Source organism: Lynx canadensis, chromosome B2 (assembly GCF_007474595.2).
Source record: "Lynx canadensis isolate LIC74 chromosome B2, mLynCan4.pri.v2, whole genome shotgun sequence".
Lineage (NCBI taxonomy): Eukaryota > Metazoa > Chordata > Mammalia > Carnivora > Felidae > Lynx > Lynx canadensis.
In genome coordinates, this window is record NC_044307.1 from 16,447,730 (window position 1) to 16,473,602 (window position 25,873).

Below are 25,873 nucleotides of genomic sequence, written 5' to 3' on the forward strand. Positions count from 1 at the left end.
AATTCTTGACCTATGTAAAAAGTCTCACGAAAGAAGAATTCTACTTTCTAATTAGAACAGAAGAATGGGTTTATTTTCCCTCAAAATTGGTCAGAGATAAACACTAAGATTTGTTAACACCGTTATGAAAACCCCCAGCCAACGTTTTCAAAATGACAAACATTTTGGGGAAGCACACAAGTGTTTTACTGCACAAACATTCCCAGAGCGGCTGCTACATGCAAGGCCCTGCATTAAGGGCTGCGGGTGCAGCTAGGATCACTCCGTCATCAGTTCTGCTCATGATCTGCTTAAGAATCTCCGTGAGGAGGAAAGGTCGGCATGTAAATAATCCAAAAATGAGGCAGAAAGAGATTCAATGCTTTCAGAGAGCAAACTCGGAAATACTACAGGAGCTGAGAGAAGAGAAAAATGGTTTCCCACAGTGTGGGAAGGGAAAATCAGAGAAGGCTTCATGGCAGCGGTGGATCTGAGGGAGACCTTGAAGGAAACTACGATTTTGTCCGATGCGCACCGGGAGCCACGTTTTGCGTGGGGATTGAGGGCGGGGTTTTGAGGGAGGGCCGTACAGGCAGAGAGCCAGATCAATGTCACGTAAGCAGGAAATTTAAGCATTAGGGTAGGTGAAAGAAAGAAAGGAGAAAGAAGGGTGGTAAGGCAGGCGGACACCAGATCATAAAGGATTCGGGGGATGCGAGCTCATCATTTATTCAGTCGGCAAATGGAAACCAATGGAAGACTTGCAACAGAGTAGTACGACCAGACGCAGGCTTCACGAAGATTAATTTAACATCCGTGGGAATGGATGGACGGGAAGGAAGACAAATTAATGATGGGGAAGCTGAGCAGGAGTCTGTTGTACAGTGTAAATAAACAGTAACGAAAATAAGAACTAAGCAGTATCAGTGGGAATGGAAAGAAGAACATGGACGCAAAAAAAAAAAAAAAACAGTACATCGTAAATAGCATTTATGAAAAATATGGAATAAAGCCTTACCTGATTCTTCTGTATCTTGTTCATCTATTAAACCTACTGAGACGCCTAAATCCACACATTTCTTGCTATGTGTCTTGGACTTCATGTGTTTTGTCAGATTTCCTTAAGGGAAAAGAATGTTTACTAAGCTTACGCAGTAGTATTTTGCTGCTGCATTTGTCAACACTGGCAAATTCCATTCCTACTTCAAATGAAAGCACAGACTGTGGTTATACAGTTCCAAGACTCAAATTTGGACAAAAGAAAATACTGGTATCTGTATGTTGTAATAACCTTGTTATCTACTACTAACAACTTCTCTTTTCAATTCTGCCTCTTCTACTCGGATAATGTCTACTTTTGCCTTTGGTCTCTATTCTGTCGTCCTTATTTATTTTTTCAAAACATTTTAAACATCCTCAATTTAAAGTCCCTTTTGGATCGCACTAAGATGTGTAGTTCCTGGCGTCCAAATTCTCCACCACTGTGCCTGCCGGATCTCCCTCATGGTACTTTGTTTCCCTGCACACCTTTTAGTTTTTATCGTAAGCTTATCTTTAGCAAGACTGTTTTCCACGGAGCCTTACATACCCTGAGTTGCAGAAACATCTCTGTGGGTCAGTTTTCCAACTGCTTCTACTCGGGGCTGAAGGTTTCAGACCTCTGATTCTAGACCAGTTCTTTCTTTCTTTATTTTTGCATGGCATAGGTATGGGATTTTGCTCTTCAGCAGAAATGTTTTTCCCACATGGTCCAAAGTCACTGGACAGGAGGGCCAGGCTTATTTCAGAGGCCTCGGACTCTATTCCAGTATTAACATGAAAATCCTTGAGCTGTGGGCATATACCTGGCTTTGCTGTGCCCATGAATTCCTGTATTTTAAATTTTATTTATTATTATTATTATTATTATTATTATTATTATTATTTTAAGTGTCTATTCACTGTACTAGCATGGAGTTTCTTTTTTATTTCTGTTACCTGGGAATTTGCCTTTTTTAAATTTCAAGCTTGACTATCTATTAAAAACTACATTTGTTACATCATAAACAGCATTTCTGTTATTTGGAACAGGAGAGAATTTCCTGTGTTAATTTCACTTCACCATATTGACTAGACGTCTCATAACAGTATCTCTAAAGATGTGTTTCCTTTGGTGGCTAATGTAGCTAAGTATTATCAGGTTAACTGGGACCCACTGGGAACGTCCGTCCCAAGTGACCACGAATGCATGGGAAGAGCTCAGATTCTAAGGATGCCAAGCAGTTTGAGTGCAGAACGCCACACACACAAAACATCGCCAACAAGGGAAGGTCCTCTCTTTTGAGAAAACAAAATCCAGATACTTAGCTTGGTGAGCAGGGGCGAATTAGTATTTGAGAATAAGCCTTGAGGTAAAGATGTCTGAATCCTCGGTCTTAACTTTGGGCTTGCAGTAGCTGAAGGGCCTGTGAAACTGCTGTATTTATAGAGCCTCAGTACCACTAAAACTTCCCTAAGTACTTGGAACTGGTCACACTGTTCAAGCCACTTCTTGCACTTCACAGCGTGCAGCATCTCAGAGCTTAGTGCTTAAAGGGCTCAAGGGTGACAGGGTTACCTGGACTAGATGATATCTAAGACCCAGCAAACCCTGACTTCTGTAATTCCGGAGATGACACCCGGCTTAAATGGCTTGGCCATGTCTGATATTTACTTGAAATACACTTAAAACAAACAAACAAACAAACGACACATGAGGTAAATATGGCAAAATGTTAACAATTAGTAAAAGGTGGACTGGTTGGTAGGCTGGTGTTCATGATACAAATCTCTACTTTCCCGTAAGCTTCAAAATGTTCATATTAAAAAGTTGTAAAAAAAGATGCTTTGGCCATCTCAATACGGCTTAAATTTCCATTTACAAGCCAAAGCACTTCCTAATACAATAACAATATTACAAACCAAATTACTTTACCGAAAGTGCTTTCGTTCCCTACATGAACAGTCACGGAAGGTTATTTGCTTCTTAGAGACGTTAATGGATAATTGTAACCAGATAAATTTGGGACTATAAGCTTTTAATAAGCATATCTTCTCATAATTCGAGCTATTACTTACTACTAACCTACTTCTTAAATAAGTTAAAATAAACACGACAATTTGCATTCTAACATGCAAAATAGATGCATATATCCCTTAGCAATGCCATAAACTCTGTGCATCAACATAATAAGTAAATTTTTTAACAGACTTAAGAAACATTAGTCTAAATCGTCTGGAAAGCATGTGAGGTTTTGTTTCTGGGCTCCTACAGCTACACAGAGAGTCTAGCTTTCTGTGGTATAAATGGTAGTAAATCCTGCAGGGGTGCAAGCTCACTGTGTCTTTTCTGCTGACTGACCTTTAAAGCAGAACAGTGAAAACAAATCAATTACAATTCTTTTGGAAGCGTACTCATCAGATAAATTAAGGGGACAAATGACAAAGTAGAGATTTATAGGCACGAGGCATCAGAAGCATCAGTTTCTAGCACTGCAGACTGTTTAGCTGGCCGCAGCGTGCTCTTTCTCGGTACCCATATTTATGTGGCATGCCATTACATCACTGTTTTTCTGTTCCTATCCAGACACATCCAGTGGGGAGTAGAGTTGCGCTGGCTAGGACGACAGAGTAAATCAAGGAGGACAACATCTGCAGCCTAACCTAAAAACGAGTCGACTAGTATTCAGCTGCATTTAAAAGATACTATGGAATCTGTTTTACAGATATTCACAAAAGGCAGACTTCTACGAGGAAGCTGACCTGTAAAATAAAGAACTATCACCCTGAGAAGAGGGAAATACTGAATTTCTAATATTTTCTTCACCGGTCTCCTTAGCTAGGGTCGCTTTCCTCAAATACGTATTTATCGCATAATTGCAATGGATTTTCTGACAAAACAAAACATCTAACGTAAATTCAGATCGGCAGCATATCCGAGAAGTTGGAAGATGTGAAAACTGCAAAGATCTAACGCTCACTCTCCAGGGGTCATTATGCTCTGTCCGCCTCTTGGGAAACATTTATCTAAACCTTTACGTGACGCTGTTTGGAGTTATTTCACTAAGATTACTTAGTTGGTGATTCAGAGTATTTTTCTTGGCCAAGAAGGTTCATTTGGTTTTCCACACCTAAGTTTCCCTCCCTTTCTTGCCCTCATTTTATGAATACCATTTAGGTATCCTGATTTCTTCTCTTCTTTCTATTGAGAAATACACATTTCACATTATACCTTGATCCTCTTTTATTTAGCAACATCATTCTGTACTTGGTAATCTTTTATGAGTTATATTGGCCCATTTCTGGTCTCCTGGCTGTGTACTGGAAATTCGCAGATGTTGCGTAATCACAGGATCAAAACCAGTGAAAGGGCAATAAATTGGGTTAAGAAATCATAGTACCTTCTCCTATCAAAGCCTGCACACAAGACCAGGAAAAGCATCCGGAAACCCACCCTCCATTTCCAGAAGGTGAATCCACATCACAACCAGAGGACTACAGACAGTGAACCTCTCAACTACTCATGATGTCCCAAAGCTACTCAGAAATATTCAAGGCTAGCTGAAGAACAATTCTGTTGTTGTTATTTCTATTATTCTTGCTTCGGATACTCCCAGCATCTAAGGAGAGCTAATGTGAATGTTTAGTTGCTATGTATCATAACTCTCCTTAAACGCCAAAAAATTCTAGCCAAATAACGTAGTGAATTTTGCTGACGAGTTGATCAATCTCTAAAACAAAAACCCTGAAGGCAGCCAATATAATCAGAAAAAAGTGAATGTTCACTCAAAGGGAATAAAAATAAAGTTTCTGTAAAAAAATCGTCAATTAAATATTTTTTACAGATATCACACTTTCAGACAGAGAATTTTAGGATGACATTGTTTTCTTTTAGAGAGGTTCTTATTTTTAAAAGGTAGGTAGGAAATTGAAGTCTCAAGTAACAAATTTTTATGTAACGATTTGTGAGCAAGGAGCCTAATGGAGAAAGTGGGCATTATTTTTTAAGTAGTGTTCTCGTTATATGTAGCAGGGAATCTGGAGAGGGTAAAATTACCTTAACTATAATAAAGACTTGCAATTTAAATAAAAACATATAAAGCATACAGAAAGAGTACTAAATATAATTTTAATGACTAGTTCTGAGTTCTATGCACATTAAATAGGACAACAGAAGTTTTCTGAAGCTGAAATTCAATAGAATTTGGGTAAAAAACAAAAAGCATCATGGAAAAAAAATGGCCTTTCATGCCTAAAATTAGATAATAAGACATGAACGCAGTCATTGTAAGTTTACTACAGTTATTATTTAAACTTTCACTTCAATCCTGTAGCACAGAAAGGAGTTTCCTTATCATCATGAAAATTTCTTTTTCTTCTTCAGCTCCAAAGTATTTTTGAAATGTATTAGTCATCATGTTATGCAACTCTAATCTGGGGAGGGAAATAAAAAAGGGTAGTTGCTCCTTTTAAAATGTTATATTTATTATCTATATTGTGAAAGTATATAATTAAAAGAAAACCTTTTTCTTCCTTTCCCTGAGAGGTCTAGAGACATATAAAGAGACAAGGCTACCGTGTTGACAAGATGTTATTTCTATCAGTCTATTCAAGCTACTGCATCCTTGGTCACAGAGTGTCAAGGTGGATCTTGGCTCTACTAACTCAATGCATATCAAAAGGACCACCGAACAATGCCATTTCATACCTTTCGTCTTAAAGGAGAAGTTACAGTAAGTGCAGTGGTAGGGGCGGACATCTGTATGGGTCCGTATGTGTTTCTTTAACATACTAGGTTTCTTACAACGTATTCCACATTCTTCACAAATGTACTTTCCTCTTCCCCTGCCTCGGACATATACATACTCTTCATTTGATTTATATCTAATTTAAAGAAAAAAAATAGGGAGATTGGATACTAGGTCTTTGAGAAAATATCGATGATTAGAATTCAGCTTACAAAATACAAGAAGTCACAATTTTTACACTCAATCAATACAAATTTTATGCACATGTAAGTAACAATATTCCAGCTTTTCGCATCAACATTTAATATGCAAATAGCTAATTCTGATCAAACCACCTTACTGGATACCAGGTTTAATTTTAGAACAGAACTCCCTCTTTTTCAGCCACTGGCTCCAAAGTTTTCTTTATTTAATATTAAATTCAATTACAGCAACTCTAAAAGTACTGAAATTTCTCTTGGCTTCACTAGAGCTACAATCAGCTTTTACAATGTGTTTTTCTCATAACCGAAAACACAGCGACATCCAATAAGCAGTGAATTTGTCTCTCTTCGAGCAGATTTCCCACGGAGCTCCTTATTGTAAATCAACGTGAAACCCAAAGTTTACTCTGAAAATAGTTCTTAGCTGCCTCCTAGGACCTATGATGTTTCCTAAATATTTTCTTGATCAAAATGGATTTATTTAACATGACATCTAACATATATTTTGCCATGAAGATTCTGTTAATAAGCTGAGAAACCTTGTAACATTTATATAAAATTGGCACTGGTTAAGTCTTCATTCACATGAAAGCAAATGTACATTTAAAAAGTAAGTTTAAATGTACATTTAGAAAGTAAAATTTGTACTTGCCCTCCATCAAATATTTTAATTCTTCTTGGTTCACTTTTGATTAAGGAATTTTCTTTATCTTGCTCACTGTTAATTTCAGAGGCATCTTTATTGCTGAATTCAACTACTGTGGACTTTTGATTACCTAATGCTCTCTGAAAGGAAAAAAAAAAAAAAAAGAGAAACTAATTTAATAAAACTGAAAACACAAACATGCTAACGTTTCACTTGGAAATTAAAACATGGCAGAGTACCGTACGCGTAGTTAACTTAATGGAATGCATTTCAAGGAAATAACATGTTTAAAGGTCATTTGCTCTCTCCCCTCCCCTATCTTTAACCTATCTGTCTGCACCACTGCGAACTGATAAATCCTATGTTGTTTTAAGATCCCACCACAGTCTCCTGACCAATCACTCACACTACACTGTATTTCTGAAACGAGCTTTATTCTTCCAAGATGGGAAAGCGCCAGTTACCCCGTTTGGTATAATAATGTCTCATACTCCGAAGAACGTGACCAATTCCCTGCGACGTCGGTGGACTGTAACTGTGCATTTCTGTTCAAGCAAAAGTCCGTTTGCCAACATTCTCGCCTTCTCCTATCATTTTAAACCATAATTACGTTTCCCTGCTGTATCTTCTCAAAAGTTCCTGAATACCGATAACTGTGACATACAGGCAGGTCACAAGGCAGGCTGTGGACTGATAATAATTAAATTGTCTGGAAAACGGTAACACACATCAACATGGCGAGCGTTGGGTGCTTCTCCTCTGGGAACACTACCGTGACACCACCTGAGGATTTCACAAGCGTCCCCCTCTTCAGCCCCTACCATTCTCACATATCCTGCGGTGCCAGCAGCACAGGATCCAGTGTGGAAGAACACTCTCAGGGTGAAGTCACTTGTCCAAGGTCAAGCTTAACAGCAAAGGCTCAAACTCCAGTTCTCTGGCCAAATCCAAAGTGAGGCACAACTTTTCTGATCAAGGGGCCTCTTTGTCACAAATCCTTAAAAACCACATCCCCAAGCAGATGGCTCTGCACTGAGATGACCTGATTCTAGCAAATGAGAGAGTGTGTGCCATGGTCAGAGGGCCCGCGCAGCCTCAGAAGGTGCACCCTGGGGAGCTCAGGAAGGCAGTGCGAGGAGGTAATGACACTGACCCCAGCAGACAGGAAGGCATCGGTCTCCTCTTGTCCTAGCAAACACACCAGGTGTCCCCACAATCTGGAATGCATACGCACACTACTCCTTGACTTTATACCGTTAACGCTAATCCTGCTTTTTACCTTCTTTTCAATACCAAATTCCCATTTCTCTTTGCCTCACTTTCCTACCATCGAATCTGGCTTCTGTTCACCAATTACCAACGAGCCAAATGCCCAAATCCTTATCCCTTCCTTAGTCTTTATGTGCTTGGCCACCTGTGCAGTTTATGTTGTTGACACCTTGCTTCTCTTAGAGACCCTTCCATTTCAGCACCTTTCTTTTCCATTCTCCATTATAAGTACCTTAACATCTGGGTTGTGAGTCAACCCAGTACCCAGGCCTCCACAGCCACCTGCCCATGTCCCCAACACTCCAGCGATATTGGGACCGCTTGGTCCAGGAACCACGTTAGTCTCCATCTTTATGTGACCTTTATTTGACCTCTCTGTCTGAGTATCTTTCCATGAAATTTCCTCCTTGATCTATGTGATACCGCTTTCTCCTGGTCCTCCTCTTTCCTTGATGAACAACCTCTCAGTTTCCCGTATGGACTTTCTTCATCCATTCAACCCTTTAAGTAGTGGTGAATCCCAAATCCATTCTGAGATCTGTCCTTCCTCCCGCTCTGAGCAAGCTCATTAACTACCCCCATGCACCAAGGAATCCCGACACCTTCCACCAGGAGTCCTCGCCTAGCTCCAAATCTAAGTACACATTTCCAGAGGCATTTCTACCAAGGCACTTGATGATGAAGGGGAACCACTTTTCCAGAGGCACTTTGGGAATATTCCAGAAGCTCTGTCTAAATTCTCATGATCAGGTCTCATCTTCCAAGATTCTGATTTTAGTAGGTCTAGAGTAAAGCCAGGTCATTTAAAAATTACATTCTGAATGGTTGCCTGCACCCTCCTTTGTTGAAAACGTATCAATGGCTCTCCACCAGTGTGCATATTTTTTTGGTTTTTATCTATATTTCCAACTTGGAAGCATGTCAGTGTGTCAAACTTACACCTTCTAGCCACCCATGGCAGACTCCTCAGGATTCTTTAAAATGAACTAAGTTCTTTATCATGTCCATGTCATGTCAGCAGACTATTAAAATTTCTCATTCTTTTTACCTGAAACAAAAATCCCTACATTTTTTTTTAAGACTCAGCTAAAATATCACCACTTTGGGAAATTCGTCCCTGTATCCATACCTCTTTAACCTACCGGCAAATTTAGAGACTTCCTTCTTGGTAAGTATATATGTGTGTGTGTGTGTGTGTGTGTGTGTGTGTGCATGCGTCTATATATATATACATATATATATATATATATATATGTATATATATGTGTATATGTATATGTACATATATGTATGTGTGTGTCTATATATATGTGTATGTATATACATATATATATATATGTGTATATATATAGACACACATATCATATGTCTATGAACCTATATTGTATGCTCATGAACCTGTAGAGGTCACGGACTTAATCTATAATTCTTAATGTCAGGAGTCCACCATGATCCCCTTACCTATTTATTTATTCTCACTTAAATGATTTTTCCCATTTTATGCCAACATAAAATGGTTGTTGTTAAGCCAACAACTCTAGTAAAACTGATTACACAAATAACTCCAAATTACAGTTTTATGACCCTATTCTAGACATCTTGACCAAATCAACTTAATTATATCAAGTGTATGAGTCAGCTATTCTGTGAGTCTTCTCTCTAGCACTAAGATGATTCTAACACTGGGTGGGAGTTGGGACTAGCATGGCCAGGGGAGGCTAGTCAGGTGTAAAAAGATAAGTATGAATGGCTCTCTGCTTATATTTCGAAATGAAATGTAACAGTCTTTGATTACTCACACCTCTATTCCCCCGCAACAGCAGGGACAAAACACAAACATAATCTCTTTTCACTTAATACAAGAGAAAGATGAAAGTTAAACCGTGATGATCTGTATGTACCATTACGTAAGGACTTAAACATTCAGCTCAGGGCAAGTTATTTCCAAAATATCTCAAGACAGAATCACCGAAGGATTCCATGTAACCCTTATCAGTCTAACTCGCGGGGTAAACTTCTCATCCTTTCGTCTGGGTGACTTTATACTTACACAGCACAATTTGTCATTCAAAATTAAGATACACTTTCCAATTAAAACATTTAAAGGCATCAAGACATCGCACAAACTATTTGTGAAGATAAATGATATGTCAAGTACCTTGCTTAAGTTGCTTTTCCACTTGCTTGAATAGACCAATAAATCTGATTTGGAATGGGTAGTTATTGCTTGACAATATAGTGATTTTCCAGTCTTCTGTTTTGAATTAAGGAGAGAAAGGGCAACTTTTGTAGGCAAACCAAGTGGGTTTGGATTACTGGCACTAACTGTCCAATCAGTATAGGCTGAAGTTTTCTGGTCATTCTGAGGCAAATGCAATGCCTTCTGCTTTAATAGGTAACACCATGTAAAGTTGGTTGAGGTCTTCAGGCTGGGGAAAGGCAACTGCTGTGCACCTCCCGCATCAGACACTAAAAGTGTGGCTTGACTTTGGTCTTGGATGCTCTCTTTGTCACGTTGAGTTTTAACCCCTGGAGACTTCCTTTCTTGGTTACCGTCTACACGTTCCAAAGGAGAAAGGTGAATGTCTTCTGCAGGGACAGGTGAATTTCTCACTGTAAGAGTGAGCGACGTGGAGGACTTGATGTTTTCAAACTCCTGTAGTTCGATTATAGGTTCTGTAACTACAGACTTAGAGTGTTCGGATGACAAATCATCAGCTGGTAGGACATCTGTCAAACTAACAGCCTCACTACTAATTTCAGGTTGAGAAAAAACATCCTGTTCCGACAGCACACCATCAAGAGGCTCCGTAGTACAAACCTGCCTCACTAAAATAGGTTTCTTCTGTTTATTAACTTCACTAGGTCTTGAACTCCCTGGTTCAAAGGGTCTGATCTCTGTTGTACAAATAGCCCCATTCTCATCTTTAGCACGCTTCTGGTGCTTTTCCATGGCAATGTCTAAACTGTTTGCTGGGGAAAGCATCCTTTTACTTGAAGCTGAAGATTCTTGCTGGGGGGAAAGCCTACCAACAGACGTTTTCTGGGTTACGGGCAAAGGTTCTGATGGAGGGAGAGTCTGACCCATCTCTGAAAAAACATTTTCACAGACAGGTTCTGCCTCTGGGTTTGACAAAGCATTCTGGTGATCCGTCTGCAATTTTGGCACGGAATTTTGTTCCTCACTGATTGGCACCATGCTACAACTAGCCTGGCAAATTGGCTGGTTGGACAGGTCTTGGGTTACCAGGATTTGTGGCAGAGGAGTGACTGTGGCAAAACAGTACGCTGGAACGTTACTCTGCAGATGCACGGGCAATGCAAACGACGTCGGCACGTTCTGCGCCTGCCCACCTAGCTTCAGTGGTGGTGGAACACATGAACCGGACATGGCATCTATCAATTTGGTTGGTAATGCTAACGAAGTCCCGCGATGGTCAGCAGCCCCAACTGGATCCGAGAGAACTTGCTTTGGCAAAGAAAGCACAGGATTGGAAGCGCAAGACTGGCTTGAAGTGAAAACCTGACAATGAAGTTGGTACTTGGGAGCAAAGCAACCTTTACTTTTAGAAGCTACACATAAACTGGGATTTGCATCCGGCTGAACACTCTGCATAGACACTTGCAGAGACGTCTGTGTGTTTGGGTGGCTATGGGGGGTGTGGACTGGACTTAACACGTTGATACCGAAAAGCTGTTGAACGGGGAAGATGTTAGTAGAGCTGGAACTGGAGGTTTCTGTTCGCTGATCCTTAACTTGAGTCTGGGAGTGCAGAGCGTTTGCAGGAAACTCGGCTAAAGACGCATTCGTGAGCTGAGGGCCCGGAAACGGTGCTGTGTTCACGCTCGCGAGAGCGATTGTTTGGAAAGATGGTGGGTTCCCGGGAGACACACGACTATCTGGGGCTAGGTTTAAAGATATCTGCCGCATCAGCGGGCCCCTCCTTCTTTCTAAGAGAGGCACGTGCCCGGTGACCCCCATGCCCGAAGGGGACGTCAGGGGCTGCGATTCAACAGGTGGTGTTGTCTGGGGTGGAGTTATGCTTCCACAGTCAAACGATTTACTTCTGAAATCGGAGACCTCCATCGACGTTTGCACGCAGCTAATGTGTTCTGAAGCGGTGCGCCTCATTTCTCGGTGAGTTCCAGGAACGTTCAGTGTATTCGAGCCAGCTGGAATCATGAGAAACTCTGCTCTGTTTAGAAAATCCATTTTGGGGGAAGCCTCCGTTTTAGAAACCTCCTCAACGTCCAATGAAGCTGAGAAACTCGAAGTGTGAGATAAACTACTCTCCCTACTTAGGCTCCTGGACAGAGTGGAGTCGAAACTCGATTCTGTGGACGAGTGCTCCATCTCGGCAAGACGGAGCCTCTTCTTTTTGGGTGGCAGCTTCTCGGTTGGCAACTTTGACAAGGTTTCGCTACGCTGAGGCCAACTGAACTTCTCTGACTTTTCCTGATCATAGCCTTGGGCTTCGAGGTCCCGATCTGGCTCTTCGGTGACCAGAATTTCTGGGACTTGGATGTTGTGCTGCCGAACGAGTCGGGAGGGCTGTCCCAACACATGTCGTTCACTTGGACTCTTCCTGGGACCGTCCTGAAGTTCTGCTCTCAGAGCATCTGATGACAGCGCAGGCTGGTGAGGGTGAGACGTGTTCTGGGGAGGGCGCCCTTCTTCTGGGGAAATTCCCATCACTTTCAGAGACCCGGGCTTCACTGTCCTGTTCAGCTCCTGGAAGGAGACTGGGGAACCTCTTTCAAAAGACTCAAGCTTGTCGAATGAATTGGGTCTGCTCAGCGAGTTTGTGTGCTGAATGACGGAGATTCCAGTTCCGTGCCTCTTCGGCTCCGTCTTGTCCTGGGCAGCTGAACTTATGTGTTGCTCCATGATGGTAGACAGCTTGGGATCCATGGTCTGGTCGGGACCTCTGGCCGCCAGCTGGATTTGGGAGGCCTGCAGCTGTATCTTTCTGTGCTGTTCACTTGTTATTGCAACGTTATGCTTAGACAAAGTGGAAGCAGGGCCCAGAGAATTCTGGAACTGGAGGCCTTCGGAGCTTTTCGGGGACGCCCCCCTTTCATTTTGCTGAAGTTCATCGTCATCTCCAACACTCTTCATCTTCCTCCGTTTTCTGATCTGAGGTGTCTGCTCCCACACCCCTGCAGGGCCCGCGACTCGGTAGTGCAGAATCTGAGGCTGTGTACTACCAGCAGGCACAGGGCTGTGTTCAGGTTCCCTCACGGCCACCTTTGTTTTTGGTCCATGTAACTCTGAACAGTAAAATTTCTTATGGTTTTCAAAATTCTCCAGTTTTCTATACCTGTTTCTGCAGGTTTCACACTCAAACATTGTCCCTCGCCCTTGATGGGACTTCTTTTTCTCCAAATGTGAGCCTGGGGCCAAGGACTTGCCCCTGGCCGGCCCAGTGTCACTGGCCGCACCGCATCCTGGATAGCTCTCGTCCAGGGACTGTCCAGCACCGAGAAGGTGGTTTTCATTTGCTGAAGAGTCTTCTACTGCTGACTGTCTGACAAGGGTCCGTGGATGTGCACTCTGGGGCACGGCAGTGTTAGGGCCTGACACAAAGACGTCATCGTAGAAAGCGCCGATTTTGTCATCAAATGACTGACTTCCTCTCAGGGGGTGAGGGGGCGGGATGACGCTCGCAGGTACTGCTGAATAACCTGTGGTAGGCATGGAGTTACTTCTCGTAATGGGCAAGCAGTCAAGGGAAGGTACAGACAGAAGGAAGACTTGCTTCGATTTCTCGGTAGGGGTGAAAGGGGACTTTGGTATATCCGAGCTGGAGCTTGTTCTCCGTCCCATTGGTTTCAAATCGAACTGGAAAGAATCTTTAAATATGTATGACTTGGGAGAGTCGATACTTCCTCGCCTCGAGAGAGAGGTTCTCCGTGGCTTTACGCTATCCAGCTGCTTATCGTCAACCAAGGCTTCGTTGTCTGAGATCAGCTTTGATATCCGCTCCTCAAGTGTTTTTGTCGCCAAGGGTGGGCGCATCTGACCCGGTAGAAGCAATGCTTTTTCACTTGTTGACAGAGCAGAAGGTGCTGGTGTACTGATCCGAGGTGCAGAGGGCCCATTATTCTTACTTAAGTCTTGGTCCGTGGTGGGCAACGTTTTGGCAAAGGGAGTCGGCGGACTTGCGGTCTGGTCGGCACTTTCCGAACGTGAAAAGTACCCAGAATCCGTACTTCCTAAACTCCGAGGACTCAGAAGTTTTCCTTGCTGCTCTTGGGAGCAATCAGTAGCCTGCTGCCTTTGCAGCTGGGCATGTCCTGTCCCCACGTGAGGTTCCTGTTTCCCTTCTGGCTGACTCCCGTCCCCTTTCTGACGGGACTTCTCGTCAGTCTCGAGGGAGGATGTCCAGGCTGAGTGGGACAGGACATTAGTTCCCTGAAGGTCCTTCGGTGTCTGTGCACTAGACAGTTCAGGTTTGGAATCCGGGAGCTTTGGGCTGTCGACTCTTAAAGGGGACACACCGACAGGGTGGACCACGACTTTTGGTAACTCTGGCACAGCCTGTGATTCTGAAGATTTGTCCTGTAGTGGAAAGTCACCTACCACATGGTCTGGATTGCTTGGAATGGAACTTGATTTTGGTAACGCTTCAGAATGGGACATCATTTTCATTATCTGCACAGGCTGCGGGTCCATGGAGACTGGGTCGTTCTGTCTTTCCTCAGCAGCCCCCTCCTCATCGCTCTCCCCACTGTCTTCTACGTCCGATTGGATGCTAAGTGCTTTGGGGGACTCCTGTGACAAGAACAAACCACCAGCATCTGGTTGCAAGACAAGACCCAGTTTGATAGTATGTGCATGGGATTTTTTGTGCTTGTACAGATTGCTTTTAGTCTTAAATGAAAATCCACAGGTCACACAGGGATAGGGTCGCTCTCCAGTATGGGAGCGGATGTGCTTCAAAAGCACGCTAGGCTTTGCACAAGCTCTATTGCAATACTCACAAATGTATTTTCCTTGTTTTTTTGGCTTCTGATCTTTCAGAAGAAGATTGCACATTTGCTCCACGCTGTGGTTAACGACAGAGGCGACAGGAGCTGAATTATAAATTGGCGTGGGGGCTGACGGTGTCGAATGGGCTGGACTCACGGACATCGGTGAAGCAGAATCCATTTGCTGGTTTTGAGGAGTAACCTGAGTTCTACTGGAAGGCGGAGTCAGACCCACAGATGACGTCGCTGCCACGTGAAAAACCTGTTCAAGTTTGGCATTCTCTTGATCTTGCAGATTCACCAGGGACCTTGGGAAACCTGAACGCGCTGGAAGCGGCTGATTTTGTTGGTGAGGCTGAGAAACGAAGTGCTCGTGTTGGTTACACGGGTGAGACACTGACTGAACTGTGGCTGGCTCACTCTTCTGAGTTGCAGACACGTGCACTGTGTACGAGGGACAAGGAGAAGGCTGCGATTCAGGAACAGATTCTTGGGAAGTCTGAGTTGGGGCGTCCGGTGAGCTGCTGTTTAACTGAGAAGGGGGTTGTACAGTTTTATTTGGTCTCAGTTTTTCTACCTTAACTGCACAAGATGAGCCCTTTTGCGACAAGGTGCTCAGCTCTGGCTCCATTGCCTTCAGTAAGACATCAAATGCGGTGTTTGTGTAAGAGGAAGTGGGACTACGAGTGGAGGAGATACATTCACTGCGGTCAGTCCTGGTTTTACTCGACAAAGATCGAGAGTCACATTTTGCATCCGGGAAGCCCGACCTGCTGGGGTCAGAGCCTGCCGATCCCCATCGGCGCAGTTCAGATGGGTGCTGCAGAAACACGGGCTTCTTTGGGGACACAGAATCTTCGGATTTGGAGGCCTCAGCGACTACCCCAGGTGTTTCTCCATTGTGTTTGGCAAACTGCTTCCCATTTTTCACGGGGCTAGGATTCTGCTTCTTGTGAGACTCCGGCGCGCTCTGAAGAACAGCAAAAGCAGGCTCGTCTGTATTTTGTTTATGTTTTGCCTGAAGGGGACTCCTCAGGGGGGATTTTGGTATTTTTTTCAGGTGGTTCTCAGCTACGATCTTTTTTCGTTTCACACCTTTAAGTGATTCTGAAGTTGCTTTAATACCAGCCTCTAAGATTTCTGTTAAAAAAAAAAAAAAAGAAAAAGTTAAAAAGTCAATTGGTAAGACGATAGACATGCCAACCACGCGTATATATATATTTTTAAATGAGGATTACAATCACGAGGGCGTTATGACAACTAAAGAAGGTAGTTTAAGGAAAGCCCACTGTGGATAAAACTGTATTTTGATATCTTGGCATTTGTAAGAACGATGGCAATCAAAAGCTATTGGAACACTCGTGCAGAGACCTTAGTGTCCATTTCCGGAATGCTTTGTTCCTCCCTGGACCCCCAGCTCACCAGCGTGCTAGAACCTGACCTTTCAAAACTACGTTATTCTCCCTCTTCCCAGTGACAGCTGAGGACTCAGTCTATCCAACAGTCTGAGACACCTGCTGCACAAAGAAGAAAACTCAACCTTTTAATGCGGGGTATTTGACGGTCTTGTCGCAATTTAGTATCTTTTATTTTTATTTATTTTTTATTAGACGGAGAGGCAGAGTGAGCAAGGGAGGGGCGGAGGGAGAGGGAGAGAATCCCAAGCAGGCTCCACGCTTAGCACGGAGCCCAATGCAGGGCTCGATTCTACAACGCTGGGATCATGATCTGAGCTGAAATCAAGAGTTGGATGCTCAACAGACTGAGCCACCCAGGCGCCCCACATTTAGTACCTTCTCGAGAAAACTTCTCAGCAAGTTTTAAAGTAAGAGGATTCCAAAATAGGCAATAGTGCCATTTTTGTGAGGAAAAAAAAAAAGCTAGTATATGATAATTTTTGGAGCAAACATATCTCAGATGCTTATGAGATACTAAGGTTGGTAGAATCATAAAGAACTACTATTGCAGTAATTGTATCAGTGAACAAAAACTATGAAAGTAAAAACATCTCCCTTATTTGTGGTTCTCCACCAACACAATTTAAAAAGTCATAATGTTGTAATGGCCCTTAGTTTAAAAAAAAAAAAATCCCCATTTTAACGGAACAAAACATCCAATGGCTAGGTTTCTTTGTCATTAATGACAGGTAGATGGAAGGCAGGTGGACAGGTAGGTACAGCTAACTGTGGGAGACAAGACAGGAAGCTACCTTCATTTCTGGCTGTGTTGGAAGGAAATCCGTGTTTAACTGGCCTCAGCCCCCCACAACCTCTGTCAACTACGACGTTTGTGAGCAGTAAATACCTGTCATAATTTCATTTGTTTCCATTTGTTGGATTCTTGGGCACAGAGACAAAAACTCATTCAAGCTCCTCTTATTTATTTGTAGAAAAGTCAAATACTCAAATTCCTGGTTATTTTCAAATAGCCGTTGCAACGGACGTATTTGAAATTCGTATCAGACCAAATGCCTATGCCATAATAACCACTGGAGATAAAAAATTTACATAAAATAAAAAAAAATACCCTAGTCCTCTTGTGATGATCGGTTTATGTGCTGTGATAGATTAAGTTAATGAAAAAACACAGGACTAACACGCTAATGATACGTTTATCCACCATAATCAGAAGAGCAAAAATTTAAAAAAGGGGAGGGTCCCTCATGACTAAAATGCTTGAGCTAAGAAAAACAGAAAAACAAGTATCAGGTTTGTTGATATGAAATGATGTTGAGCAAATCTTTTTTATGTTTCGATCTACTCATTTACAGAATGCTTCCCACTGTTTTTCCCTTTTCAAGATAAATGCAATAAACTGAATGTCATATGTTGTGCCTACCGGGCTAATGGACACCATGAAAAACGCGAATCATCATCTAGGATGAGTAGTTTCCCCAGTGACTTTCAAAAGGCTTGGAGTGGGTTGTAGGAAAGGTGAAAGCCACCAGGCTGTCAAAATACATATGAAGACACAGAGCGGGGCGCCTGGGTGGCTTAGTCGGTTAAGCCTCTGATTCCATTTCAGCTCAGGTCATGATCTCATGGTTCTGGGGTGGATCCCCATGTCAGAATCCCTGCTTGGGATTCTCTCTACCCCTCCTCTGCTCTCCGTCTCTTTCAAAAATAAACGTTAAAAAAGACTGTATGTATGTGTACACACACACACACACACACACACACACACACACACCCATGCCAAGCCCCTTCCAGAACCTACAGAACCAGTGGCTTCGTTGGGTAGATAGGCTTATTTTGTTATGTTTTACGTGGTTTTTGGAATAAGCTTTTATGTTTAGATAGAGTTATTTGTAAAAAAAAAAAAAAAAAAAAAGAAAGAAATTAAATAATGTCTTACACTTCAAAAAAAAAAAAAAAAAAAAAAAAGCAAAAATTCAACCCACGAGCAGAAACACCCGGAAATACCACATTAAGTTTTAAAGGGATTCTATAAGCCATCCTATGTATGTTTTAAACAGAAAGGGTAAAATTTAACTTTGTACTTAAAATGAAGCTGAGTGAAAATAAAGGAAAAACCGCCCTTAAATCTGTATTTCTTTATGGAGACACCACTTTCCTAAAAATTCTTCTGAAGTTAAGAATTTGGACAACCGTATTTTAAATAGATATTCTGAACTGCAGGCTTCAATTTTAGATGATTCAGCTCCCTTTTGTCAGTGTCTAACATTTACATTCTATTTGCATAGTTGTTGACTCTTGGTCTCTCTGAATTTTAACACTTACTTGGTGCTAATGCATCAATTCTTTCTTTCAAAATGTTGCAATCTCTTTTGCTTTGTGGCAGGAGCCTGGAGCCAGCCTGGCTGATGGCCTCCCCTCCTTGGCATGACTTGCCTTTTTTCTGTTTGTCTGTCTGCAAAATTCTTTTACTTCTGAAATCTGTTAACTGCGAGTCAGCTCAGAGTTTGTTACTACACAAACTTTAAGCCTTTCCCCCTAGAACACAGTGTCCCTCTCCATGAGGAGACGCGTTTTGTTTCTTCCAGAAAATTTTTCTTTTTTTTTTGCATCTTCAAGTAGATCTATCTTCTGGCCAATGTTTTCTTTGGGATGGGCTCCTTTATGGACACTAATTATCTTTATGCTGCACCATCTTTACAAGGATTTAAATTGCTTCCACCTTTTTGGGGTTTTCTTGCCTTTCGCTTTCTCTAGAACTATCTAACGCTTTTCCCTATGTCAGTCACTCAATTTTCAGGCTATTAAATTCCTTACTGTTTCAAATGTCTTTGTTTTGGACGAAGATTGTTTCGTTCTCATCTTGTTCCCTTAGCTCCATATTTCCCGTTTCATCTCATTTTATTGTCTCATATCATGTTTGAGTTGTCGCTTAAGTTTATGATCTTGGGGCACCTGGGTGGCTCCGTTGGTTAAGCGTCTGAGTCTTGATTTCGGCTCAGGTCATGATCTCACAGTGCGTGGGCTGGAGCCCAGCATCGGGCTGTGCTCTACCAGTGCAGAGCCTGCCTGGGAGTCTCTCTCTCCCTCTCTGTCCCTCCCCCCGTCACGCTCTCCCCTCTCTCTCAAAATAAATAAATAAACATTAAAAAAAATTATAACCTTATTAAGTTCAATGCTTAGAACACACTTCTGTTTCTGAGGGAATATTTCAAGGCTGAGCGTTTAGTCTGTCTTTTCATGTTCTGTGTGCTTTTCTAAGACTGCCTGAGATCATGGGGGAGGGGAAGGGGATGGCGTTCACTGGAGAATACGGTCCTAATCGCTTTTGTTCTGAGCTGCAGTCACACCTCTAAGATTTTGTCATGTCTCCCTTAACAGAGTTCACACTCCTTGCTCAAGGGATAAAGCCCATTCCATCATGGGTGGCTGGATGGGGATGACTTTGCATGTTGGATCAGTCTCTAAATCCAAGGACTTTGTGGTCATTGTGGTTGTGAATGGAGAGGGCAGCGGACGGGATCGGAGAGAATGCAAACACAGGGAGGGGACCGGGCACATCTGAGATGAGCACCACACTATCATCCCAGAGCTGGGACTGAAACAAGTTGTGTGCCTCACTGCTGACCATTACCTTGGTTCTCAAGATCGGGGCAGGCGTGCACAGAGTGGATGGCTAAGGTGTGCACAGAGTGATTCGGGCTACGAATCATAGACAGAAGCCTCCTTCTGGGAACCAAGGCCTGGAGTAGGAGGACGTGGCCGACCCTGGGGCCCTGGAGAACGAAGCACCCGGCATACTCTTTAATCCCGATCAATCTCCAGTGTATCCACCAGAGAGTCACGGAAGTTGCTTTCACCTGCCCTCTTATTACAGGAAAGGGCACGATCCTCACACGCTGTGGCTGCATCTACCATGTCGGGTATACAGTTGCCAGAGGCCAGAGTTAAGAGGATGCACAGACCAGAATGCCTCAAGGCAGAAATACGGTGGGGATGAGGGCTGGGAGGGGCTGCTGTTCCCATCAGGGCCTGTGCTCACTTTAAAGGCGATCTGGTATTACGGCGTACTGAATGGAAAACTAACTAGAGGATCTGAGAGACCACAGGGTAAGTGGCAGAAGGCAGCGTAAAGGACGGTGGCTTTCCGATACGCCCACTCCCCACTGGCCAGCGCGCGGGCCTACCTTCCGCTCGCCGTACGGGCGCCACTTTGTATTTCTACCACAGGGTTCCAGGGCTGCTGGGGTTTTACTGACACTGGGGTTGGAAACACTTGGGGCGCGTGCCCTGTTTGTGTGAACGATGAGATACCACCCGCTTTCCTTACGCAGTGCTGATGTGCAGTCAGAGTGGGCAAGGGTGGGACAGGCCCCAAAACGGGAGTCAACCAATTGCTGAACCCTGCATTCTGGGGGGGGGGGGGGGGGGGGGGGGGGGCGTGCTCCTGGAAAGGGCCGGCAGCCAGGCAGAGGCTCTGAGGCATCAACGGGTCGGAACCCCAAAGAGCAATTCATTTAACAAGTACCAGTCACACTGAGGGGAGGGACCGCAGCAGGCAGCGTGACCCTGTCGGAAGCTTCGATCTGCAGGGCTTCGTCAGAAAGCCATTCCTCCACTGGGGAGGCGGCCGGAACAGCTCGGAAAGATCACAAAGGCCACTTGACGGGGGAGAGGGTCGCAGTTAGAGAAACAGGGGCTAAAGCTCCCACCTTCTCTGAAAGGAAGGCACTGGCACCTCGTGTGCCAAGGACAAGCCTAGTGAACGTGAGGCCTCCTCTAGCTTTTGGAGAGGAGCACCAAGGAGCGTAAAACGGCACCATCCGCGGGTTTCCAGGATTACTTTAGAGAGTAACAGAATGAAAACAAACACGTTTCCTGAGACAGAGCATCTGGGTTGCCAGTTAAATGCGGCAAAAAATACTCCCGAGGCTGGTAGTAGGTATCGGGAACTACAACCCAACGGTGTGTTTAAAGAAAAAAAAAATTATTTTAATGTTTATTTATCTTAGAGGGAGACAGCGCGTGAGTGGGGGAGGGGCAGACAGAGAGGGAGACACAGAATCCAAAGCAGGCTCCAGGCTCTGAGCCGTCAGCACAGAGCCCGACGTGGGGCTCAAACCCATGAACCGTCACATCGTGACCTGAGCTGAAGTCAAATGCTTAACTGACCGAGCCACCCAGGTGCCTCTCAACAGTGGCTTTAAAAGCCCGCCTTGCCGGAAGGTGAATCGCTATTCTGGATTTACTCAGAGACGCATCAGTGTGAAAAACCTTAGGGTCTTCTGGGTCTTGGGGACACAAGGACTACTTGTCCTCTAACAACACAGAGCATGTTGTATCAGAAAGTAAAGAGACCAGGAGTGCCTGGGTAGCTCAGTCGGTTAAGCGTCTGACTTCAGCTCAGGTCACGATCTCACAGATCATGGGTTCAAGCCCCGTGTCGGGCTCTGTGCTAACAGGTCAAAGTATGCAGGCTGCTTCAGATTTTGTGTTTCCCTCTCTCTGCCCTTCCCCACTTGCGCTCTGTCACTCTTTAAAAAAAAAAAAATTAAAGAAACAAAAAAAGAAAGTAAAGAGACCGGAGACACGGACAGCACACAGAAGGCCCTTCCGGAGTTCACGTGAAAGTTAAAACGCTACCTTGAATCCAGGTAGTTGACAGAGGGGCCTCTCAGCTGATTCAAAGCAAGAAAGCCTAAAAAAGATTTGCCAAAGATTCTGCTCAGTTCCTGTCTTTATCTGTGAGGCCCAAGCCAGTTTGGGAGGGGTAAAAAAAAAAAAAAAAAAAAAAAATTCAATTCACTTTCCATCCCACCAAAGCTCAAACTCAATATACATGTGGAGAATTCTAAAGTGTAGCTGCAAATCCAGGGCTAGAAATTTTCAACAGAGAAATGCTTAGGCTAATTACAGCACAGGCACTTAACAGAACATTACACATCCATTTAAAATAATTACAAAGATTACATAGCAATACGAAAATTACGATCTATTAAATATAGATGCATATTCTTTTCTTTCCCTAGAGAGAAGTCTGGGCTACGGGCATAGATCTGGAAGTACACGATGAGAGCTGTTTTTTGTAGAAGTACATTAATGATAAGGCAGAGAGAATATGCCCGGTAAGGAGAAAAGTGTGACATCAGCAGAGAAAAGTCTGACATCGTGGGTAATCCCTCTATTTAGGGTGAACTAGAAATGAAAAGAAATGGGGTAATAAAAAAGATATAACAAAACTTGTGACAGTGAGGTGCCCAGGAAGTCAGAGGTTAGAGACATTAAAAAAAAAAAAGTTTATTTTTGAGAGAGAGAGAGGGAGGGAGTGGGGGGAGTGGGGGGTGGGGCTAGAACATGAGTGGGAGAGGGGCAGACAGAAAGAGACAGAATCCCAAGCAGGCTCTGCACTGTCAGTGCAGCGCCTGATGCAGGGCTCGAACCCATAAACCGTAAGATCATGACCTGAGCCAAAATCAGGAGTCTTACACATTGAGCCACCCAGGCACCCTAGGGTTTGGAGACTACCAAGGAAGATGTGGCCAAGAGTGTATTTTTAAATACTCCATTTGGATCCAGAAGCATAAATAAGAGGGTGCTGGGTTTGGTGGCCACTGGGATTAGGACACTGTGATGGCAAAAACCAGTTCACAGAAGGGGAAGGTGGGAGCGTGGGCAAGGTGAAGTGCAGGCCAGCAAGCACGGAACACTTTCTGAGAAGTGGCTGCGAAGGCACTGAGAAAAGGGGGGGGGGGGGTATCCGGGGAAGAAAAGGACGGGAGAAGGTGTTGTTAGGACAAGGGGGGTGGGGGCTGAGTGTGCTTATGAAGAGGAAGGAAAAGTCAGCACTCAGAGACTGAAAATGTAAGCCAGGTATCGAATAAGCTAATGTGAGATAAACAAGGACACAAGAGGCACACAGGCACACCTTGCTTTATTGTGCTCTGCACTGCGCAGAGAGTGCTTTTGTTTTGGTTTTTTTCCCCCACAAATTGAAGGTCTGTGGCAACCCTGCATCAAGCAAGTCGATCGGTGCCATTTATCCAGCAGCGTCTGCCCACTTAGTGTTTCTGCGTCACAGGTTGGTAATTCTTGCAATACTTCAAACGTTTTTGTTATTACTGTATCTGTTATGGTAGCTGTGATCGGTGGTCATCACTCACTGAAAACTCACAAGATGGCTGGCATTTCTTAGCAACAAAATCTTATTTTTTTATTATTTTTAAATTTACTTTTATTACATTTATCTTTGAGAGACAGAGTGAGACAGAGCATGAGCGGGGGAGGGGCAGAGAGAGAGAGGGAGACACAGAATCTGAAACAGGATCCAGGCTCCAAGCTGTCAGCACAGAGCCCGACGTGGGGCTTGAACCCACGAACCGGGAGATCATGACCTAAGCCGAAGTCGGACACTTAACCGGCTGAGCCACCCAGGCGCCCCAACAAAGTCTTTTTAAAAACTGTATCTTGAAGGGGCACCTGGGTGACTCAGTAGGTTAAGCGTCTGGCTTCGGCTCAGGTCACAGTCTCGCGGCTTGGGAGTTTGAGCCCCATGTCGGGTTCGCCGCTGTCACTGCAGAGCCCACTTCAGATCCTCTGTCCCCCTCTCTTTGCCCCTTCCTCACTCTCTCTCTCTCTCAAAAGTAAACATTAAAAAACAATAATAAATGTTCAAAATTGTGTCTTTAACTTTTGCTTAGGAATAATGCTATTGCACAGTTGAGAGACTACAGCATAGTATAAACATAACTTTTATTCACACTGGGAAGCCAAAGACTTCATTTGACACACTTCACTGAGATACTCGCTTCACCGCGGCAGCCTGGAACCCACCATGCCTCTGCGGTGTGTCCGTAATCCGGAAGCTACTGCATCGACGTGGGAACAACTACGAGCAACAGGAGCCACGTTCGTCACCACGTTCTTCCCCTTCCTCATGTAATTCGAACGTGGAACGCGGCTGGAAGATGGCACGGCCATCCGGCTCTGATGACCTCTGCGACCTCCCTTCGTAACATTTCCCCCGTCCTCACTGTTTCGGCCACGTCGGTGAAGTTCTGATCTTCCACCAGGGCCCATCTCCTTCCTACCTTTGGGGATCTGTACTCGCCAGCTCCTGAAAAGCCCTCCCCGCTCTCAACTCTTTTAAGTGACTGGATCCCTTCTGACCTTTAGATCCTAACACCAGTGTCATCTATCACCAGCTGGTCTTGTCCACCCACCTAAACTAGTTGCCCCCACCGCCCACCCACCTGTTCATCTCCTTCCTAACTATGATCACAATCTAAAATGTCCTATTTATCGGGGCACCTAGGTGGCTCAGTCGCTTGGGCGCCCCACTTTGGAATCAGGTCACGATCTCGCGGTCCGTGAGCTCGAGCCCACGTCGGGTTCTGCACTGACAGTTCAGGGCCTAAAGCCTGCTTCGGATTCTGTGTCTCCTTCTCTCTCTCTGTTCCTCCCTGCTCATGCTCTGGCTCTCTCTGTCTCCCCAAAATGATTAAACTTAAAAAAAAAACAACACTTTTTAAATGCCCTATTTATTTATTTACATGTTGTTTTTGTCTACCTTCTGATTACAGTGCAAATCTGTAAGACTCTGTCTTTATTATCCATCCCTCTAAACCCAGTCCGTAATAGGTATCAAAGAAAGATTTGCTAATGAAAAAATTCTTCAAGTGAGAGAAGATAAGGGATGAATTTAGTATGAGGTAACCTACTCGTATGATTCATCACGTCAGGAAGAATAACTTAGAAATTCACATGGCCATTTTCAATAAGGTTGAATGCTATTTAATAAAATTCAATATCCATTCCTGATTTTAAAAAATAAAGCTAGATGAGTCTGCTTTTGGATGTAGATGCTTGAAAGGAATGCTGCTCCCACCACAATGGCACAAAACAGCCAGAGATAGCACAAAAGTCCTAACTTCTTTTGAGCCCATCACACAGTTGGGGTCACAGAGCAACCAAAGCCTGAACTCCATGGAGGGATGCAGGAAACGGCTCACCTGGGGTCAAGCAGGGAAGATGTGGAGGACACGAAAGCCGTGCAAACAAGCAAAATGTCATCTAAAACTACAGCAAACTATGAAGGGCTGCGCATGGGCTGGATTCGCCTGGCCTCGGGCCCGGGGGAGTCCATACTCACACCCAGGCTCTTTCCCGTGGGCCCCCAGCAGATGCGGACACAGGGGCTGGGGCGGGGGACCAGAGAGAGCACCCACCGTGGGAGGCGCCAAGCAGGGGGTGCAGCTGTGGAAAACACACAAAGCCCGAGGCCCCGAGAGCTTCTCTCATGTGGAGCAAAAGCCTTCAACTTTAAGCTGCTGGGAAAAGGACAGCAGGCACATCACCCACAGGGCACAGGTAAATGCCACAGTGGCCTGGGAAAGGGCAGAAGAAGAAACCTTTTATCCCAGGGGAAGTAGGAAACTGTCCCGGGACCAGAATCCCATACCGGTAAAATGAGAGGTCTGTTACCATGGGAGAAGGTCATGTCTGAGACTGAGAGTGGAACAGGACAGGACAGCAATCCTCACCAACCCCCACTACCAGCCCGGCAATGAGGAAGAAGTAACAGCGGTCTACCGCTAGGAGAGGCAAAGGGGTAGAGACTTCCACTCC

At 44.2% G+C, this 25,873-nt stretch overlaps 1 protein-coding gene across 6 annotated transcripts in view; it reads right to left on the reverse strand.

Annotated features, from left to right (window-relative positions):
- HIVEP1 (HIVEP zinc finger 1) overlaps positions 1-25,873 on the reverse strand; it is a 148,337-nt gene that overhangs the window by 23,539 nt on the left and 98,925 nt on the right. For 5 of the 6 annotated variants that reach the window (XM_030314837.1, XM_030314841.1, XM_030314839.1 and 2 more), the window contains exons 4-7: positions 10,021-15,974; positions 6,600-6,733; positions 5,705-5,880; positions 998-1,099 (exon numbers count right to left, since the gene is read on the reverse strand). In XM_030314837.1, the coding sequence (XP_030170697.1) occupies positions 998-1,099; positions 5,705-5,880; positions 6,600-6,733; positions 10,021-15,974 (6,366 nt within the window). The remainder of the gene's footprint in view (positions 1-997; positions 1,100-5,704; positions 5,881-6,599; positions 6,734-10,020; positions 15,975-25,873) is intronic. The other variant, XM_030314843.1, reaches the window with a different exon arrangement.